Source organism: Natrix helvetica, assembly GCF_964273705.1.
Source record: "Natrix helvetica genome assembly, chromosome: 2".
In the NCBI taxonomy this organism is placed as follows: Eukaryota; Metazoa; Chordata; class Lepidosauria; order Squamata; family Natricidae; genus Natrix; species Natrix helvetica.
Genome location: NC_138552.1, coordinates 151,223,564 through 151,243,395, shown reverse-complemented (window position 1 = coordinate 151,243,395; position 19,832 = coordinate 151,223,564). Strand labels below are relative to the sequence as shown.

The following is a 19,832-nucleotide window of genomic DNA, read 5'->3' as shown; positions in this document are numbered from 1 at the left end:
AGCAATCCCCCCCCCCCAAATCACTCTCTTTTTCTCTCAATGTGTTCACAGGAAGGGTCCAAAAAGTCAGGATGATGCTTGTGATCAAAGGCTAAGGCTTCGATTAAACAGCCATGATTACCTTGTGGATTTTTCAATTCTACACCCACACCATCCACACCTTCAATACTTACCCATCCTGCAATTTGTCTGGGCCAAGCAACAGTAGGGAGAATGCAGAGAGAAGCAAGAAATGCAAGCCCTCATCAAAAAATTAAAGGCTCAAGATAAGAACAAGAAAAGGAAATATAATTAGTATTACTAGTAGTTCATCAACCCAACACCATACACTGTATCCATATCTCTTTTTTCCAGACATCGTTTGTACAGTTCTTCGTACATTGATTTTTGTGCTTTAGACTTCTATCCTCTCAACCAACTCACAAACTCCATCAACCCCGATTTTTGTTCCTTCCTCCTCACCCATTCCTCCTTCTTTCAGTTGAAAGATTGGAGATCCGATGCTCCTTTTCTCAATCTAACCAAATCATGCCAGGGGTTTCACCACCCCAACTTGGCCACTGTGAATTCAATCCACATTAATTCATCTCCCTCATTTTTCCTGGTCTCTCCTCGTTTCACCACACCCACTCCTTAACAATCCCACTTCATTCCACTTATTTTTATGTTTCTCTCGACACACCCGATCCTCACTTCTATATAATACAGTGGATAGACACCGACTCCTCTGCACAGCCATTCTAGTTGCTGCCCATTAGCTTTTGACTAGCATTTGGCTGTTTCAACATTCATGTATTTAATAAACATTTTATCAAGATAAGCAGTCAAAATCATTCATTTTTCTTTTGCTTCTCTGAACTTTCAGAGTTCCTTGTTTTACTACATCCTTTGCAACCATCTTTTTCTCTTTCTTGTCATCAGGCAGCATCTTTATTTTGGTCTCATTTCTGTGCATGTTTTCTCCTCCACAGCTACTTTCATGTCATCATTCCTTTAAGCCAGGGGTGTCCAAACTTGGCAACTTTAAGACTTGTGGACTTCCAGAATTCTGGGAGTTGAAGTCCACAAGTCTTAAAGTTGCCAAGTTTGGACACCCCTGCTTTAAGCAATTATTTTCCCATACTTCCTATTAATGTGCAGGTAGTCCTGTACTTATGACCATTTGCTTAATGACAGCTTGAAGTTATGACAGGCTCGGAAAAAGTGATGCACTATCCTTGAAGTTAAGATAGTTGCGTCTCTCCTGCAGTCATATGTTCACAATTTAGGCACTTGCTAATCAGCTCACATTTATGATGGTTGCGGCATCCCAGAGTTACTTGATTGTGATCTGTGATATTCTCTGCTGGTCTCTGACAAGCAAGTCAATTGGGGAAATTAGATTTGCTTAACAACCGCAGTAAAACTAGATATAAAACCAGGTCTGGTCACATGATGATTCCCTTTACAACTGCACTGATTTATAACAGAAATTCTGGTCCTAATTGTGTCATAAGTTAAGAACTTACCTGTAGCTCTTCACACTTCTGTGCCGTCTGTGATGCACAGTACTTTTTCTTCTGACTCATATACCTCCAAATTCTCTTTCCTTGCATCCCCTTCCATTCATTCTGTGGAGAGAGTCACTTCTCTTTTTCATACAGAATTCATACAGGATTCAAATTTTCTCTTCCCTCAACTCTCTTTTTATGCTAATTTCTCTCACTTTTCTTCCATGTACATTTTTGTTTCCTGAAATCCTCTCTTGACATTAGCAAGAAATTATTTTTGCCACATTTAGAATCTCTCACCATCTTTGTACCCTTCACTAATTCAATCTTTCATTGTAAACAAATGAATAAATCATGTTCTTAGAATTCTAGTCATTCCTTTGCCATGTCTATACAACATCGTTGGACTTATGTTTAAATCATATAATCAAAACAAGTATATCTTTTTCTCAAAAGACTTTCTTTTGTATTGGGATCTCCAAAGACCAGTTCACTTTTTTATATCTTGTCTTATTTTCACTATCAATTTATGTTACACACCAAAATCCCATCCCAATGCCATTTTTCAATGTTACACAGTGTTGCACAATTACTCCTATTTGATTCCTTCATTATTACTATTCTACTATTGGAGTGTAATGTTTGCTGATTTTATTATTAAATATTTGAAGTGTGTTTTATATGTGATTTGAATATTAAATGTTTCCTCTGTCAATGTAAATGTTACAAATTTTAAATATGTACTTATGCATAATGATAACTAGATTATGGGGAAATGGAGTTGATAAACAAGATTCTAGTTAGTCTAGTATGTCTGTGCAAGCAACAACACTGAAAAAAAAGTCCAATTATCTTTTCAAAGGCTGGTGCCTATTGATGTTTTGTTGATAATTTTAATCCTTCATTAGTGACTGATCTTGCCCATATTTCAATGTCATATTACAGTACTAGGAACTATAGAGATAAAACAAATATCTCCATTCAAAAATCACCCACCATCAAAATATTTGCACTGGGCAAGTCACTTTATCCAATCCATTTTACTGGGAGGTTAGGATAGAAATCAGTATGAGGAAGCATTTTGTTTACAGAGTGTCTCCATACATAAACACACGCGCGCGCGCGCGCGCGCGCGCGCCTGTGTAAAGGTAGCAAGTGGACATTTAAATATAAATAGAATGTGTCCGCATTCTCCATAAAAGTGAAATCGGGGAACAGGTTTGGATTTAGTTCCGGCAAGTGAAACAAACACGCGGACACAGAAATCCCCACCCCCGCCCGTCGGAATCACCGCCAGTGACACACTTATGATGCGCTTTAAATCCTCATTCCGATCTTGCGTCTCTTAACCACAGCCAGGATTTCAATAACGCAACCGCGGCGTCTCTCTCTCGCTCTCTCTCTCTCTCTCTCTCTCTCTCTCTCTCAACTTCGCGGCGAGGGGAGTGGGGGCGTTTATATAATTTGGCCCTTTCTTCTCCTTGACAGCACCGAGGACGTTCGAGGGGAGCCTGAACCACGCCGGGGAAGCTGCGTCACAACAACGCTACGTTGACAGAACCTCCGTGGGATCCGCTGCGATCCTCCGCCAGCCAGCGCGGCGCAACGGGGGAATACATCTCAAGCCCCAAAGTTCCATTTAGAACGCGGCCACGCCGCTTGGCCACGCCCTCTCGGCTGTCTTCCTCCAATCGGGCGTGCCGCAGGGGCGTTGCTCGGCTGGCCGTTCCATCCCACCCGGCACCAGCCTCTCGGCTCCAGCCAATGGGAAGCCAGGCGCAGCGGCGAATCCACCTGCGACTCCCGGGAGCCACCTGAGCGAGCGAGAAAAGCCGACAAAACCCGTTTGTGCGGCGATCTGCGTACGATCTTTCCTTCGCTGCTCTTCTTTGCCTCTTCCTCATCCCCTCCCTAACTCGCCTGGGCCGCGGCAAGTTCCCGTCCCAACCAGCCAGGCCAGTTCTGCCACCCACTGACTGCCAGACATGACACAAGAATACGACAAGTAAGTGATCGAGCTGGGTAGACTGGAAGGGGAGGAAAAAAGGGGGTGAGTCTGGGCAGGTTCGACCGGTGCGCCTACCCCTAGCCCACACTCCGCCCCCTCCTCCTGTGGGATTTGGGTCACTTTTTTTTCCAGGCTATGATTGCGGCTACTAACGGTGGAGGAGGGGGCGAAACGATCCGAGTCGTTTGAAGGTGTGTGGGGGGGGAAGGGGGTCAAGCAGCCGCGCCGGGTCTTCCTCGCCTCGTCGTAAGCCTCCGCATCGGATCTTGGGCTTCCCTAGTTAAAGATCGAGCCAAGCCAAGCTATTGGAAAAGCGCGTTATACGGCAAAAAGGCCGTCGACCCGGATTAAGGGTGTGCAATTTACAGGCGAACAGATTTGATTCCCGAAATGGTCCTAACGCGACCGTATATCTTAGCCGTCGGTTTGGAGGTGAAGCCAAGCCCGCGTGGGTTCCCTTTACTTGCGACACCTGCGCCTAACCTCCTTGGAGGAATTCGCGTCCGAGCTCCCATTTTACACAACCTACAACCCCGCACGTTGCCTCTCCCAAATACTTCCAGTGGCGGGTGGCGGGGCGTCAAGTCTTCGCGGCTCGTTTCCCCAGAAATCGGGGTTGCGTGTTGGTTTCTGAAATACGGGCGTCCCTTAACTAGGGTCTTCCCTCAGCGTCGGACTACAAGTCCCATAATACATAGCCGCCGGGTCACTTTAACAGAATTGAGATCCTTCCTGGAGGGCGCCTGTCGGAGGAGGTCGAAAGTGGCGATCGAGCCATCGAAATTTGAAGCCGAGAATCCGCGCCGGTGGGGGGGGGTGTGTGTTTGTTTGTGTGTGTTTGTGTGTATTGATGTTCGTCCACCCGATCACTGCTAATAAATCCAGCTAAGGATAAATACTCCAGCCCTTCTTGAGATTCAACAAGGAAGAGAGAGCGTTAAGGGGAGCCGTCTTCTAATGGAATCCGATGGGGTTGAACAGGTGTTCGTTCAACTTTGGCTAGATCCGGATTGAATTTGCAAACGAATTCCGCTCTGCGTTTGAAAGCACTGCCTGGGACAGCGTCCCCAAGGCAGAAGCGACAGCAGGGAGGCTTGGAGTGAAGTGGCATGCTTTGGATTCTCTGCCTTCTAATGTTCTGGGTTGACTTTTGCCAAAGCAGTCTAGTGGCTTTTTTGGATTTTGGATGTGGCTCTTTCCACTGGAAGCCATGGCTGAGAAGAACTTGCCTTTGAAACCTGACACCCATGCCCAGTGGTTTGTCATCTCCCCCGCCCCCCCCTCTTCTCCACCACTGCCTCTTTAAATGTTGAGTGTGATGAATAATCCCTTGTCTCTCAGGAGGATCTTAAGGTCTCCACCTTCCAAAAAGGAGGAGAAGAAAAGTAATGTCCACTTGGAGGTGGCTCCAGTGTGAGCCTTCGCCTTGCCCAGGGCTGTCCCTTTGACTGATTTATCTAGTGCAGAAACTTAATGAAGGGCTGTACATATATTTTTTCCCCTCCTCCTTCTTTGAAGACGAGGACAAGGGCTGGGCAATGAGAGAGCTGCCTTAACTGGGGCATCATTACTTTGGTGTTAATTGCTTTGAATGCTGTTGATTTAAGATTTTGCTGAGCTTTGAGACTTGAGGTTCCAGTAGGCCCTGATGTGCAGGCTTATTCCGTGGATATCAAAGAGACACCTCTTAATGCCTTGTTGAAGGGGGGGAAAAACAAACACTAATGGATTTTTATGAAAGTCACTCTCTAGGGAAGGTGGATTTGTCCAGGTAATTTTCTCTTTTTGTAGACATTTTTAAAATGACCTTATATGTGCATGGGTAAAACATATAAAGTGATAAGTAATCTCATCTAGGCAGGATTTTATTTTGTGTGTGGTGACTCTAATATGTCTGTTTTCAAGCGTTGGTGCCTTTATTACCTGTGATAAAAGAATGGCTATGTAAATTCAGGGATTAGCTTTTTTGGACTGATTGCAGGCAAGGTAGATTTAAGAACCCCTTTAATAATACTTTTGCTTCATTTCTGGCAGCATATGGTGAAATAACTTTTTAAAAATTTCTTTTAATTATGTGTTCCATGAGAAAGATAGAAGGCTACTTCTTTTGGGATGGGGAAATGTATTAAAGGCAAGTTCATAGAGAAGCTTATTAGATCTTTGGCTAGGATTATATATATACACACAATATTTATGGAAACACCTTTTGAGAATGCATCACTGCTTGTTCTGGCTCTGGGGACAGAACATTGCAGATAAAAAGCTGTCATTCTTTGGGCTCCCAAGTTCTAAATCTAATTTGATGTTTCAATAGCCATCTGACCATGCAAGAATTTTGAGAGTGTATTGCTGATCCAAAATTGAATCTGTATGGATGCTGGCATCCTCTTGTCTTCCTACTTTGCAACATGGATTTTATCGAGCTGTCAATGCAATGTGTATGTGTTTCTCTTTGCAACTTTAGTTGCATTCAATTGCACATGTCCATATGCTACCATGCAGGGTTGTTGAGAATTGGAGGTCAGCCACTGTAAAAGCTTCTTGTTCTATCTAGTGCAATGTTGCGTGGTAGCATGGATAATACGTCTTATGATAAGAGCAAATTTGATTTCTAGAATTGGAGAAGAGTTTCCTGCAGATTTAGCTAAGACAAGGTACCTGTTTCCCTTTGGTGCCACACAGTAGTTTTACTCATCCATACCTAAAGTGGATCCTATTGTGACTGTATATGTATTTGTAACTCGGGGTTGAAATTAGGGCTCCTTGGTGCTCTCTGAGCTGAATTTGGTTGGGTTTTTTTTGCAGATGTTTCATTACCCAAACTAGGTATCATCATCAGTACTAGTTTGTGTAATGAAACATCTGCGAGAAAACAATCAAGTTCAGGGTGCATATAGTTTACTCTGTAGTTTGTAGGTATTGTTGAAGTCACCTCCAATGATTTTTGTCTAAGACTAGAGTAGTTATGCTGAATCCTGGAATTCATCTTGTAATGACTACATTTTCCAGTGACAGTAATTAAATCACTGGGAAAACTACCGTGCTCTAAAATTGTAAGACATTAGAATGATATTTCAGCATAAGAGAAGGAGAATATCTTCTATTAATCATACTTTTTAATTGTTGGCTTTAAGGGTGCTCTGTTTGTTTTCTTTACCGAAAGACATTGCAGAGGAGACTTGACAGAATTCATGCATATTGCCAAGTTGTTTTTAAAGATCAAATCCAACTGTGCTGTTTGTCAAGATTTAATGTGTGCACAATTTGTAAATGCCTCTTCTTATATACACATATGTGAAGCCAATACATTTAGATTTATTATTACTGAAATACCACTTTTCTATGTAATCGTTTTCCAAAGCAGAATTTGGGAATTGGTCCTGTGATTGCATGGTTATTTTTCAGTAGACCAGACAATCAAAGCTATTTGCTTTTTGAGGGTTTTGCAAATGTGACAATCTTCTGTTTAGTTCATTATCTCTAAAATTCTCAGAGATTGCTTTATTGAACCATCAAATTAAACAGTCTTTGTTTGGCAAACTCCTCTGTATTTGGCTCTTTGTTCTCTCAACCTTTTAAAGTTTTCTTGTTCCCAGTGTTTGTTGGGGGAGATTGACATTTCAAATGGCTATCTGCCATTATTTATATTTCGAGTGGCACCTGTTCCTTTTTCTCCTATCACTACTGTTAAAATATGTCTAAAAAGTATGTGCCCACCACAGAGATAATTGATTGGTGAGGTATCCCTGTTCTGATTATGTGGGTTTATAAATTCACAGAGGAACTGTCAATCATCAGTCAATAATCCTAATTCATACTCATTAGATGGAAGGAAAAATACTAGACAGCTAAAATTAAATGGACATAATAGATTGTGTTGGGCTAAAACTTTTTGGTAGGCAAAAAAGGAACAAGGATGTTCTGAGTTTTAAATTGCACTAAGTTTTAAAAGAAAAACAAAACCTTAAATATGTTTCTTCTTTGGCTGTTTTAGCTTCACAGAGCTCTGATCAAGGAGGTGGGACCATCGATTCTTTTAAAATTGTTCCCTAAACAGCCATACAAGTCTTTAAACATGCATTTAAAATGTCTTTCATAAGATTTGAAGGAAACTCATTTGATGCGGTAAAACTTGTTGAAAACCAAAGGTTCCTAACAGCTGCAAAGCAGTTAACAATGTCCAAAAATGATTAGAAAAGGAAATATGTGAATTTAGTGTCCTTTCAAGGATACCAACTGCAGTTTGAACACGATGGTGATTTCCTCCTTTCCCAGGGCTCTAGCTCCACCAGAGACCTCTGTCTTGCAGCCTCTTTATGAGGAGGAATTGAATGGAGCACTTGTGGGCAATCTCAAATCCTCCTCTTGTTCAGAGAGGAATGACAAAACACTTGGCTCTTTTGCTGGCTCTTCCTTCCACCGTGGTCACTGGCTCTGCTTTGACTAGAACGGTCCTCAGTTCATTATGTCTTTCCCAGAACATAGTGAACTGTATTTCACTATGTCTGGGGAAAGACACAGTTCCATAATCTATATTCTATGTAAGCATGACTCCCCCCAAAAAGTCCTTTTATCATCTGAAGAACCTTTGTATTATAACGACTTTATCCCTGTAATGGATTGCTGCTGTAATGTTTTGCTTTTTTTTTTTTTTTGCAAATTGTTCAAGCAGAAAACAAACTGGTACTTATGAAATAATTACAAGCACAATAGAGGACTTATTTGCAGATCTTGCCAAATGCTTTTTAGTATTGTATAGCTAGTTCAGTCTGCCAGTCAGAACTTAAAACTTGACACAGGACAGCTGTCAAAAAATATACACATTTTGAGGGCTTTTAAAAAAAAAGAAAACATGGTCTCATTTTCCTAAAAGAACCTGCCGTTTTATTCAGAGATTGAGTTACAGCCAAACCCTGGCCTTTGTTGATAGGTCTAGAGATAATTCTTTCTACACTCCTTTTAAATAGAGCTAGCTTAGCTTTAAGGCATCTGAGGATTTTATTTGGGGATGATGCAATGAGAATGATGCAGAAAACATGTAGTTAGAGTTTGTCTTTTTTTATATATATATTAGCATTTGGGGGTCTGCCAGTTGAGACCAAATTACAGGGCCATTATTTTTAGGAAAAACGCCATCGGCTCATAATTTCCCCTGCTACTATCTAGGCCATCTTACAAATATCTGTGTCAAATATCATAATAATTTAACCAGAAATGAATCAGTACAATCCTTTGGACTCATTTCTTTAATTGGGTTGTCTTTATCTAATTTTGGGAATTGTGTGGAGAACAGATTATCCTTTAAGATCACCAGTTCTCAACCTGTGATCCTCGGACCCCTGGGGGGGGGGCATGATGTCATCACAGGGGGTCTGTGAAGGTTTGAAGAAATGTTATGATTTAAAACCTGAGTTAAGTCTTGGGGGTCTGTGGCCATGGTTCGTGGCCACAAAAGATATTTAAAGGAGGTCCATGGTGAAGAAAAGGTTAAGAAGCACTGCTTTAGGTCGTATTATGCAGAAATATTGAACTTGCGAAATTTCACACATTTTTAAATCACTACTGTAAGAAACTCACATCCAAATCCTATTCTGACTGAGGTGTTGGATGAAATTTGATCTATCTTAAGCAGAAGTAGTTGGAAAAGAGGTGAAGGACTAAAAAACCCAAACACTACATGAAAACTGAGGTGACTTTGGCTACAATCTCCCCTAACAGAACCTTTTACAGCTCTTCCTAGTCTTCCAACAGCAGGAAAACACTTCATTGGCTTACTAGATATCTCGGTGTGCTCTTCCATATGCTACACAGATTGTGCTTCACCTATTTCACTAAACCACAATAGGAGCAGTTTAGTACGGTGTATATTCTCTCACCCCTTCAGCTGTGGTTGAAGAATCTCTATGGAGATTCTCAGTCATCCAGGTCATGGTTGTCTCAAGAGTGTTTTTTCACCTTTCCGACGTGTTTTGTTTAATTTAAACCATTAAACCATATAAGTGAATATCTGTACTGGCAGCCAACAGTAACTTTACAGATAGCAATAGCAATAGCACTTAGACTTATATACTGCTTCACAGTGCTTTACAGCCCTCTCTAAGCAGTTTACAAAGTCAACCTATTGCCCCCAACAATCTGGCTCCTCATTTTACCGACCTTGGAAGGATGGAAGGCTGAGTCAGCTTTGAGCCTGGTCTGGTGAGATTCAAACTGCCAAACTGCTGGCAGCCGGCAGTCAACAAAAGTGGCCTGCAGTACTGCATTCTAACCACTGAGCCACCACAGCTCTTGGTGTTGGACAGTTCTTAAATCCAAGACTTTGTAGTTAAAATACATTTTCGACTATACCGATTTGGCGGACTAGTGTCCCTCAAAATATTTTACAATGCAGGCGACTTTGGGGTACGGATGGCTTTCTTGTTGCAGTAGTAGGAATAATCAAATTGTCCTGTACTGTTTGGACTGAATTAATCCTAAATTTATTATTAAACTGCAACAGCTCGCATAGGAAGATAGGAGACTCTGAGCAGAAGCATAATCTTGATGCAACATCTACTAATCACTGGGTGGTTGTTATGTAGATGAAGGCAGCTTTAATCTGCTAGAGAAATCATGCATATTATTCATGACTCTTTGTTAGGGAGGGAATTAAGTAGAAAGTGTTGCACAGAACTACTCACACATTTTGGGAATCCTTGGTGACTGTATGGGCAGAGCTTCCAGATGAAGGACATCAAACAGCAACTGGGTAATCTTAACTGTTCCATTAAATATAGCAGAACAACATGTAAACATGTAAATTGATGGAACTGCCTTGGCTTCTGAAGCAAGTAGAATTTTAGTTTGGTCATATAATAGATTAAGGAGGAAATTAGGCAGGCAAAGGAATTAGTGGAGAAAGAGGACAGAAAGCAACAACTGCATTTACCTTGCGGAGTCAAGATCTTGTCTGATGTTTTCAGTTGCTAACAACTGGTCAGTGAGTCTGCTTAAAATACACCCCATTTCTAGCCTACCCTTTCTGCTGTTAGAAAAAAACCTGTCTTGGTGATGCCAGTCTAATTTCAGCCATCGAAGACACCATTTCAATATATTTGATGTGACTCATAAAACAAATAGATATCCAGACAGGATAATGTAGTAGAAAGGAGAAGGGATAATGTCATGGTCCCACATAATAAAGAATTTAGAGCTGTGCTTATTTAAAGGAGAAAAGGTGGTTTGGAATACACAGTGCACCTGTCAGCAGCTACTTAAAGAAACTGACTCTTCCCACGGACACACACAGCGGCAGACATACAATCAGTGGTGGGTTGCTCCCGGTTGGCTGAACCGGTAGTAGTGGCGGCAGGAGGCCCTGCCCACCCGCCCGGATGCTTCTACGCATGTGCAGAAGTTTGGGTGCGCAAGCGCACACAGGAGCACCCCAAACCGGCAGTAAAGATTTTTGCAACTCACCACTGCATACAATCCCAGGAAAATATGCTTTTGATTTAAGGAAATGCTGACTGGCCTAATGTGCACACCCACACGCATTCCAAGTCACCCTTCAAAGCCAGATCTCTGCATAGTCCGACTAGGATTTTAAAAGTAACCACTAGAACTTAAGACTTTCATCATGGAATTAAATGTTTAGCTACTTAAGGACTTGTAAAATATGGATTTTGAAGACAGTACCTGTTCACAACTAAATGGACTAAATAAAATATCTCCGCTCTTTTAAGAGCAGTAGCCTGTTCTAGATGTTATCTGTGGATTTTTAATAGGACAAAACCTGTTTCAGAAGAGTATACAGATCAGAGGTGGCATTCAGCAGGTTCTGAGCAGTTCTGGAGAACCGGAAGCAGAAATTTTGAGTAGTTCGGAGAACTGGTAAATGCCACCTCTGACTGGCCCCTCCCCCATCTATTCTCTGTCTCCGGAGTCCCAGCTGATCTGGAGGAAATGGGGATTTTGCAGTAACCTTTCCCTGGAGTGAGGTGGGAATGGAGATTTTACAGTATCCTTCCCCTGCCACGCCCACCAAGCCACACCCACCAAGCCACACCCACAGAACCAGTAGTAAAAAAATTTGAATCCCACCACTGGTACAGCTGGTAAATCAGATGAAGGTGGGAAAAATATATTGCTTGACAGGCATTATTTGGACTTTCAGGAATGGTGATAAATCCCAAAGTGCCCCTTAGGCTGTGTACCTTTCACCAGGTTATGTAATTTGGCTTAATCCATCTGGCCAGTGATTTAAGATACTATTTAATCCATTGTTTCATTTGGGATTTGCTGAAATAGAATAGTAAATATTACACCATGCCTCAGTTTTTTAGATATCTCTGCTGAGAATTTTCATGAAAATACTATGTAAGTAACGTGGGAGAAAAATATATCCTGTGTGAAATCCCCATGATTTCCTTATGGAGCAGTGGAGACTACTACTGGCTTCCACCCTTAGAAATAAATTCTATCCAGATTGAAAACTTCAGAGAAATCTAGGTGATTTTCTGGCCTTCTCTAACATAAATTGTAGCCCAGAGTAAATGAAGCTTTTTTTGTTCTATAATCTGAAAGTTTGAATGATAGAATTGGAAAGGACTTCAGAGGTTATTTTATTCTGCCTCACTGCTGAAGGACTTTGCACAAAGGGTCTCTCAACTGCTTCTGTAAAGGAGAGTAGACCGGTCCATGAAATGGGCTGTTGTGCTGGCTGACCACTTTTATTGGCTGGAAACTCCTCCTAATATATAGCTTGAATCTGTGTGGTTCAAGCCATTGGTTCTGATCATTGCCACCAGGTCAATTGCAACAATTCTACTTCTTCCTCAATATGACAACCTGAAGTCTACAGTCATACCTCCCCTCCGTCTTCTCTTCTGCAGGCAAACATATGTTGTTCCTTGAGGAACTTGATTTCCCGTCCTCTCATCAATTTGGTTGCCCTTTTCTGAATTCCCTCATTTATTTATGTCCTTTTTAGACAGCAGTGCCAAGAACAACATGCTATTCCAATGTTATCTAAGCAAAGCAGAGCAGATTGGGACAATTTCTTCCTGTGCTCTATGCTGTTTCTGGACTCTGTGTTAATATAGTCCAAAATAGCATTTGCTCTCTTTGCAACCTAATTACAACTATTGGCTCATGTTCAACTTACAATCTTCTACGGAACACCTAGTTATTTTTCAAATATACTACTACCAAGCTAGGTGCTCCCCATCCTATACTTATACCCTTTCTTTTCACTCCCTAGCTTTAGGATTTCGCAAATCTCTCAATTAAGTTTAGTCTTGTTTGTTTTGGCCTATTGTTCAAGTCTGACTAGGACTGTTCTCTTCCTCTTCTAAATTGTTAACTCCTTCTAGGTTGGGCCATCTGAAAATTCGCTAATCATCTGGGTACAGGTCGTTAATATAAAGTTTGGACAGCTGGAACCTTGTGGTATTCTTCTTGATATCATTACTCTACAAGTTGATGTAGAATCTACTTTGTGGAAATGGTTATTCAGTGAATTATAAAACCAACAATTATATCATCTGGGCCACATTTTATTCTTTCTAAAAAAGGGACATATGTGATGAAGAGTGAGAATAGAATAGAATAACAGAGTTGGATGGGACCTTGGAGGTCTTCTAGTCCAACCCTCTGCCTAGGCAGGAAACCCTACACCACTTCAGACAAATGGCTATCCAACATCTTCTTAAAAACTTCCAGTGTTGGAGCATTCACAACCTCTGGAGGCAAGCTGTTCCACTGATTAATTGTTCTAACTGTCAGGAAGTTTCTCCTCAGTTCTAAGTTGCTTCTTTCCTTGATTAGTTTCCACCCATTGCTTCTTGATCTATCCTCGGGATCTATCCTCAGGTGCTTTGGAGAATAGACTCCCTCTTCTCTGTGGCAACCCCTGAGATATTGGAACACTGCTATCATGTCTCCCCTAGTCCTTCTTTTCATTAAAGTAGACATACCCAGTTCCTGCAGCTGTTCTTCATATGTTTTAGCCTCCAGTCCCCTAATCATCTTTGTTGCTCTTCTCTGCCCTCTTTCTAGAGTCTCCACATCTTTTTTAGATCGGGTCACCAAAACTGAATGTATTCCAAGTGTGGCCTTATCAAGGCATTATAAAGTGGTATTAACACTTCACGGGATCTTGATTCTAGCCCTCTGTTTATGCAGCCTAGAACTGTGTTGGCTTTTTTGGCAGCTGCTGCACACTGCTGGCTCATATTTCAATGGCTGTCTACTAGGATTCCAAGATCCCTCTCACAGTTACTACTATTGAGCAAGGTATCACATATGCTGTACCTGTGCATTTTGTTTTTCTTGCCTAAATGTAGAACCTTATTTGATATCCATTTTCTCCAGCCAGATGGCATTTAGATGTTTGGGAAGTATTGGTTTGGAAATTATAGGTCCCTCCCAACATCAGTGCTTGACAAAAGAGTGTCCTTTGTAGGTTTCTGCTACTTTTGCTTCAAGGACTTATAGTATCTTATGTTTACATGTGGTTCCAGCCCTTCCAGAAATATACGGTATGAAGCAAAACTCTTGATTCTGTCTTAAATGTTAACTAAATCTTGTACATGCTCAAGGACAAACTATGTTTTAACTGGTTTAAAGCTAGCTCAAGCAGCATTATCTCCTCTGTAGGGACAAAGCACATATTGGATAAACAGCATTTTACAAATTACCTTTAAAAAAATATGTTGAATATTTTAACAAATTTACTAGGCCAAAAAAAGCCTTTTAGATAGTCAGCATTACTCTGTGCAAATTTCTTTCTACGCACGTAATTTGTTTGTTTGTTTATTAGTTCATTCATTCATTCGATTTCTATAGCTGCTCATCATAATCAACTTGATTCTGGATAGCTATAGAAATCAAATAAATAGATAAATAAGTGTGCATGCTGAAATAAGAAATAGAGTTTAATTCATCTGAGTCACCAGAAATGGAAAATCTCGGTTGAATTGGACCCGAAATGTGGATTTCGAGGGCAAAAATGATCACATTGGTGTTGGCTTTCATACTGTTTTCGACACAGGTTGAATTGATAGGGGTAAGATTGTTGGCTAGAGGAGATTTTGAATGTATCCAGCACAGGTGAGACTATAGGTAGCTCTGAATTGCTGTGTTCTAGCTCTGGGGTCCCCAACCCCCGGTCTGTGGACTGGCACTGGTCCACGAAAACAAGCAAAGCCCATCAGTGGGATGCAGGCACCATGGAAAACTACATCCCCTCCAGTCCACAGAAAAACCTTTCTCCATTCAACTGGTTCTTGGTATCCAAAAGGTTGGGGGCCTCTGTTCTAGCTCACTAGATGAGAGAAAGCTTTGAGAATGTATCCAAAACATAGAAATCAAGTTTATATTTTTAAAATAGAGGTTTGTGTGTTTGCCTGTTGCTTTTCAAGTTCGCATTACTTGTTCTACAACAATTAACTCCTCTGAAGCTTTTTCTATAAATATGTTGACTTTAAGTTTTAAACTTAATGGGAGATAATAATTTATTGTAAAAACAAGTGTCTCTTACATATTAAATTCGGTCAATTTCTGAGCTTACAGTAGGTTGTAACTCCCTTCAATATTCTAAACTTTCTCCAAATTTTGGCTGACCAGGCTGATGGGGAATACTGAAATTCCAGTGCATGTGAAAGTTACAGTTTCACCGCCCTGGAAGAACATTGAAAAATGAATGGGATCCACATTCCTAAGTCACCGTGTATAATGTCCAAAGTTTAATCATCAATAGCTAATGAAAATGAAAATATTTTGCCTCCTTGGATTCCTGAAAAATAGAATTGGGCTAGTAATACTGTACATTGTGAAATAATAAAGTTGAACGTCAAATTCTATAGCTGGGAAACAGTCTGTGAGTGTTTTCGTTTGTGTGCTGGGGCCTTTTCCTACAGAATAAATTGATCCTGGCCAAGAAGGTGTGAGCTATTAATTTAATAGATATGCACAGCTTACAGAATGTTGTGTTTGTTTGTGTACTTTGAGTGGTGAATCAAGTCAGCCTACGTCAATTAACGATAATGGGTCAGATAATGGGTACCCTTCAGATTGTCATCCAACATTTCATCCTAAATCATAATGTGGTTTGTTTTGAGTAAGTTTGAATCTGACCATTATGGCTTAGTATGTAAGACAACCTACTTCTCCTAGATTCATGTTAAACGTGGTCAATGGCAACAAGGGCACTGTTGTCTGACACACAAAACTTTAATGGGTGGTGGAAGTACTTTACCTTCTGGATGCCAATCAAAGTTTGGGTTCAACTTCTTTGTAATTGTACTTTGTTCAATCTCTCTTTCTCTTTCTTTCTCAAGCAAAAGGCCTGTCTTGGTTCTTCAGAATGAAACCCTCTATTCCCAAAGGCGACCATACACTAGTGAGGATGAAGCCTGGAAGTCCTTTCTTGAAAACCCCCTTACAGCAGCTACCAAAGCCATGATGAGCATCAACGGGGATGAGGACAGCGCAGCTGCTTTGGGCCTCTTGTACGACTACTATAAGGTAGCTCATGGGAGCTCGGACTGCTTGAATTTATTTCGCATTCTTCACGCAGGGGTTAGCAACAGTAAACTCTATGGGTTTCTGTCAGCCTCATGTTACTATTAAGACCTAAATAGTTGAACACCTCACCCTAGAGTGGGACACAACTGGACAGGGAAACCTTTACTGTTACCTACTTCCCTCTCCTCCCTAGGGTTATAAGCCGAACACAAGTATGAGTAGTGATCTCTCTTCAGAACTAACTGCCAGACTGAAGAGAGCTGTTGTAAAGGCATTTGTGGCTTTATTTCATTTTGGTTTGGTTTGGTTAATTTTATTTTACAGTATTTGTATATTAAATCAAAGCAGTGCATATGCATGGCTATTATGTATATGTATGATTATTATGCATATTGTTTCTGATGTGTCTTCTCTGTAAACTGCCAAGAATTCTTAGGGATTCAGTGATGTAGCCGTCATTGTCATCATCCTCTCATCACCATTACCACCACCACTATCATCATCATCTCACCACCATCATCTTTTAATAGTCTATTGGACTTGGAGTTTCAACACAGAATTCCTGAAATATATAGACCAACCTGAAAATTCTATGTTCTGATTATGATAAGCCTTCCAAGGTGGCTTATGGTTGATTTACAAGCAAACAAACACTGCCTACAGTTGAGCGTGTATTTTTCCAGTGCTTCTTGACTCACGTAGGACTGCACACATACACACCCCTCTGATTTGCTAAGTTGTGCTTAAAGCCATTTTGTACAACATTCTTGCCTTTTTGACAAATAGTCAGCTGCTTAAAGAGGGTGTTCCCACTGTCATTTATATGGTTTGTGTTTAGCAAACAAAAATGTTTGGATGCAAAGGTGTTGCTGATACAGCAGATTTCCATGCTGGAGGATACTGAGCTAACAAGCAAATTACTTTGTGAAAAAAAGTTGTTAAAGTACAAATAATCTACTTTATCTTTACGAAAGCTGGGATCATTTTTTTTTTAGACTGTAGAATTTCTACAATATTTGTGTCATGTCTTAAAAAGCAAAGGTTAAACTGACATATAACAAAATAGAATGCCATGGCCATAATCTCCTGTTTGATTGATAAAGCAATTCTGAAGTTGTTAGCTTTGAAACAAGACTGATTGTTTTCAGCTGATATCTCCAAGCCAAATACTTATGCTTTTAAAATGTATTTGTGATACACTGTATTCCGGTAATTGTTAATATCCTAAAAAACTGTGCTTAGTTATTGTCCTTTTAATAAAGTAATTGATACATTTTATACTACAAGGTTCCCCGGGAAAGGAAAGCTTCTACAGTGAAACCAGATGTAGACCAGTCTGATCAAGATCATGGGAAAAGGTCCAGTATTCAGTTTTGAATGTGTGTATGCATGTTTTAAGCCAGGATCCTTTTTAAAGAAAGGAATAATTTTTAACTACATTGAGATTTGGTTTCTTTATAGTGAGTTGACACCAGAATTTTGTTTACCCTCGGCTGTTGATTAAATCAAAGTATCTTAGCTTATACAAATTGGTTAGCTGCAATAATTGTGTTAGTAAATCGCACTATTGTATGGCAAAGCCAATTAACCAAGTTACGGTTTAATTAGTGCAAGATATGAACCCAGGGAAACTATCAAGTTGTTTAAAGCTTGAGTATATCCAGATATAATACAAATGTATCTCCGCTCTTGTTCTTGGCTTAATATAGGTAGATTAACATAAATAAAGAAGTGCTTGGCTTATATGACTAAACTTGGGTATTTCAAAAAGAATAAATTCTTGGAAATTCAAACTCATTTTAGGCATGTCCTAAAAGTCATTATATTTTTGTCCAGATTATCACTACAAATTTATAGAAAATTCTGCAGCTTAATTTTGAAAAATGGCAGGGATATGATTATTGTTTCTTCTTTACAACTCAAAATTTTGTGATTTCATCAAAAGTAGTTGAAATGAAGAATCTGCCACTGCTGCTGACTTCTCTCTCAGCTTCAGATTTGAGGGGACTCAAATATTATGGAGGAAAAGTTTCCCATTTCTTATAGCTAGATATCTTTTTTTATTATAATCTGAATCTTTCAATTGTTACGAGTTTCTGGTGGTGCTTTTATAACTAATCATGCAATGCGATCTTGCTACCTTTGATTATACAAGCATTAGAAGATTTGCCTGTTTGGATTTTAATTTATAGTTGCACTGTCTTTACTTGAGATACTTGGTCTCTGATGAAAATGTGTGTTTTGTGAATGCAACTGCTAGTGTAAAGCCTCAAGCTAGACATACCAACTATAGGATGGTGCTAAGGAATTTCTGAGAGATTCCAGGAACTGAAAGATAGTCACCGCTTAAAGAGGGCAAAGGACGTATCCCAATATTCAAAAATGCTAAGTTTGAAAGAAAGATTATATGCATGTGTTTTGCCCCCTTATCTCTAGTCTGAAGAAAATAAAAAAAGAGGAACAAATAGTGGAAGGGTCAGAAATATTCCCTCAGTGCTTAGTATTTCTATTGTCTTTCTTCCAACAATGTGTTGTCTGGATTAGTTTTTTGCTCACTGGTAGCAATAGGAGAATAATTCACGGAGGAAAAGTAACATCAAACAGGCTTCCGCATTAGCATTTCTCCTCTTGAAATTGATTCTTTCTGCCATATGCTTAATCTACCACTCAATCAGTTCTCCTGTTTGTTTAGGAACAGTATGCCAAACCTGATGGAACAGTCACTTATTTCTGCTGGGGAGAACAGAGTGCAAGTCTTGAAAAACATGCCTTTGAATATTGTCCTTCCACACAGTTCCCAAATGGGCATGGACAAGAGGGGCCACCTTACAACCCCAGATACTACAGTCACCGTCTCCATTGCATCTATGCCCACCCATTCAATCAAGACAGAAACTCAGTCGCACAATTTTACTGTGGGCATCCCTCCAAATGTCTATCACCCAGACGCGCCGGAGAGGGTGGTGGCTTTAGATCGGAGCCTCAACACTGACCAGTTTAGCACCAACAGCCAGCCTCAAAATTCCCAGCGACGTACTCCTGATTCCACCTTCTCAGAGTCTTTTAAAGAAGGTGTGCAAGAGGTACAGAAGTAACCTGCGTCTTTTGCTTATGGGGTTCTTAGCCTAGAACTGAGTCTTCTGTAGTAATGAAGAAAAGCCGTACAACATAACGTTGGAACGTGATCTTGGGTAGACAATTGGCCTTCCAGAGAATTACAAAAACGAGTTCTTACAGTAGCAAATTGTGACTATACAAATAATGAAAACAGTAAAACGGAATTTTTGTTAACAAAATAATAGATGGGAATAATTATAAGAACTTTGATGTCACCCTTTTGTTCCTGCTCATTGTCCAGACTCTGCTAGAGATATTCATGTAAGATAATCACGATAAATTCTGAGTAAACATAATGAGATTATGTTGGAAAAAGATTAAAAATGCAGATCTTAGAATTTGGCTACTTGAATGTTGACCATCTTAAAAGCAGAGACTAACCCCAGCTCTGAGAATAAATAACAATGACATTCCTTCTCTTTTCCCCTATGATTTTGAGTGTACTCACTAATCTGTACATGGATATCAAGTTCCTATTTAATTCTTATGTAAACCTGAAATTTCAGTCCAGTGGATTAGAAATAGAAGATTTTCTTCCAGGCTGGATATGGGTATATAATTCTAAATTTAAAACAAAAGCAACTTCTGTAGAGTATGAAATTGCTAGCAAGAGAACATGGCTCACCTTACAGGAAAATATGGATCACTCACCTTGAATGTGAACAAATTATATTTGTGTCATACATGGGTTACCTGGTTCTAGACTAAGC

General features: G+C 40.2%; 1 protein-coding gene across 3 annotated transcripts in view; it reads left to right on the top strand.

Moving 5' to 3' along the window:
* Positions 1-3,321: 3,321 nt before the first annotated feature.
* The window catches only part of GRHL1 (grainyhead like transcription factor 1), a 62,864-nt gene continuing 46,353 nt past the window's right edge, over positions 3,322-19,832 (top strand). The window contains exons 1-4 of one of the 3 annotated variants that reach the window (XM_081944997.1): positions 3,322-3,495; positions 15,819-16,005; positions 17,293-17,363; positions 18,698-19,088. In XM_081944997.1, coding sequence (XP_081801123.1) covers positions 3,476-3,495; positions 15,819-16,005; positions 17,293-17,363; positions 18,698-19,088 — 669 coding nt within the window. In that variant the 5' untranslated portion in view covers positions 3,322-3,475. Of the gene's footprint in view, positions 3,496-5,086; positions 5,270-15,818; positions 16,006-17,292; positions 17,364-18,697; positions 19,089-19,832 lie in introns of those variants that run through there. The other 2 variants (XM_081944998.1, XM_081944996.1) reach the window with 2 other exon arrangements.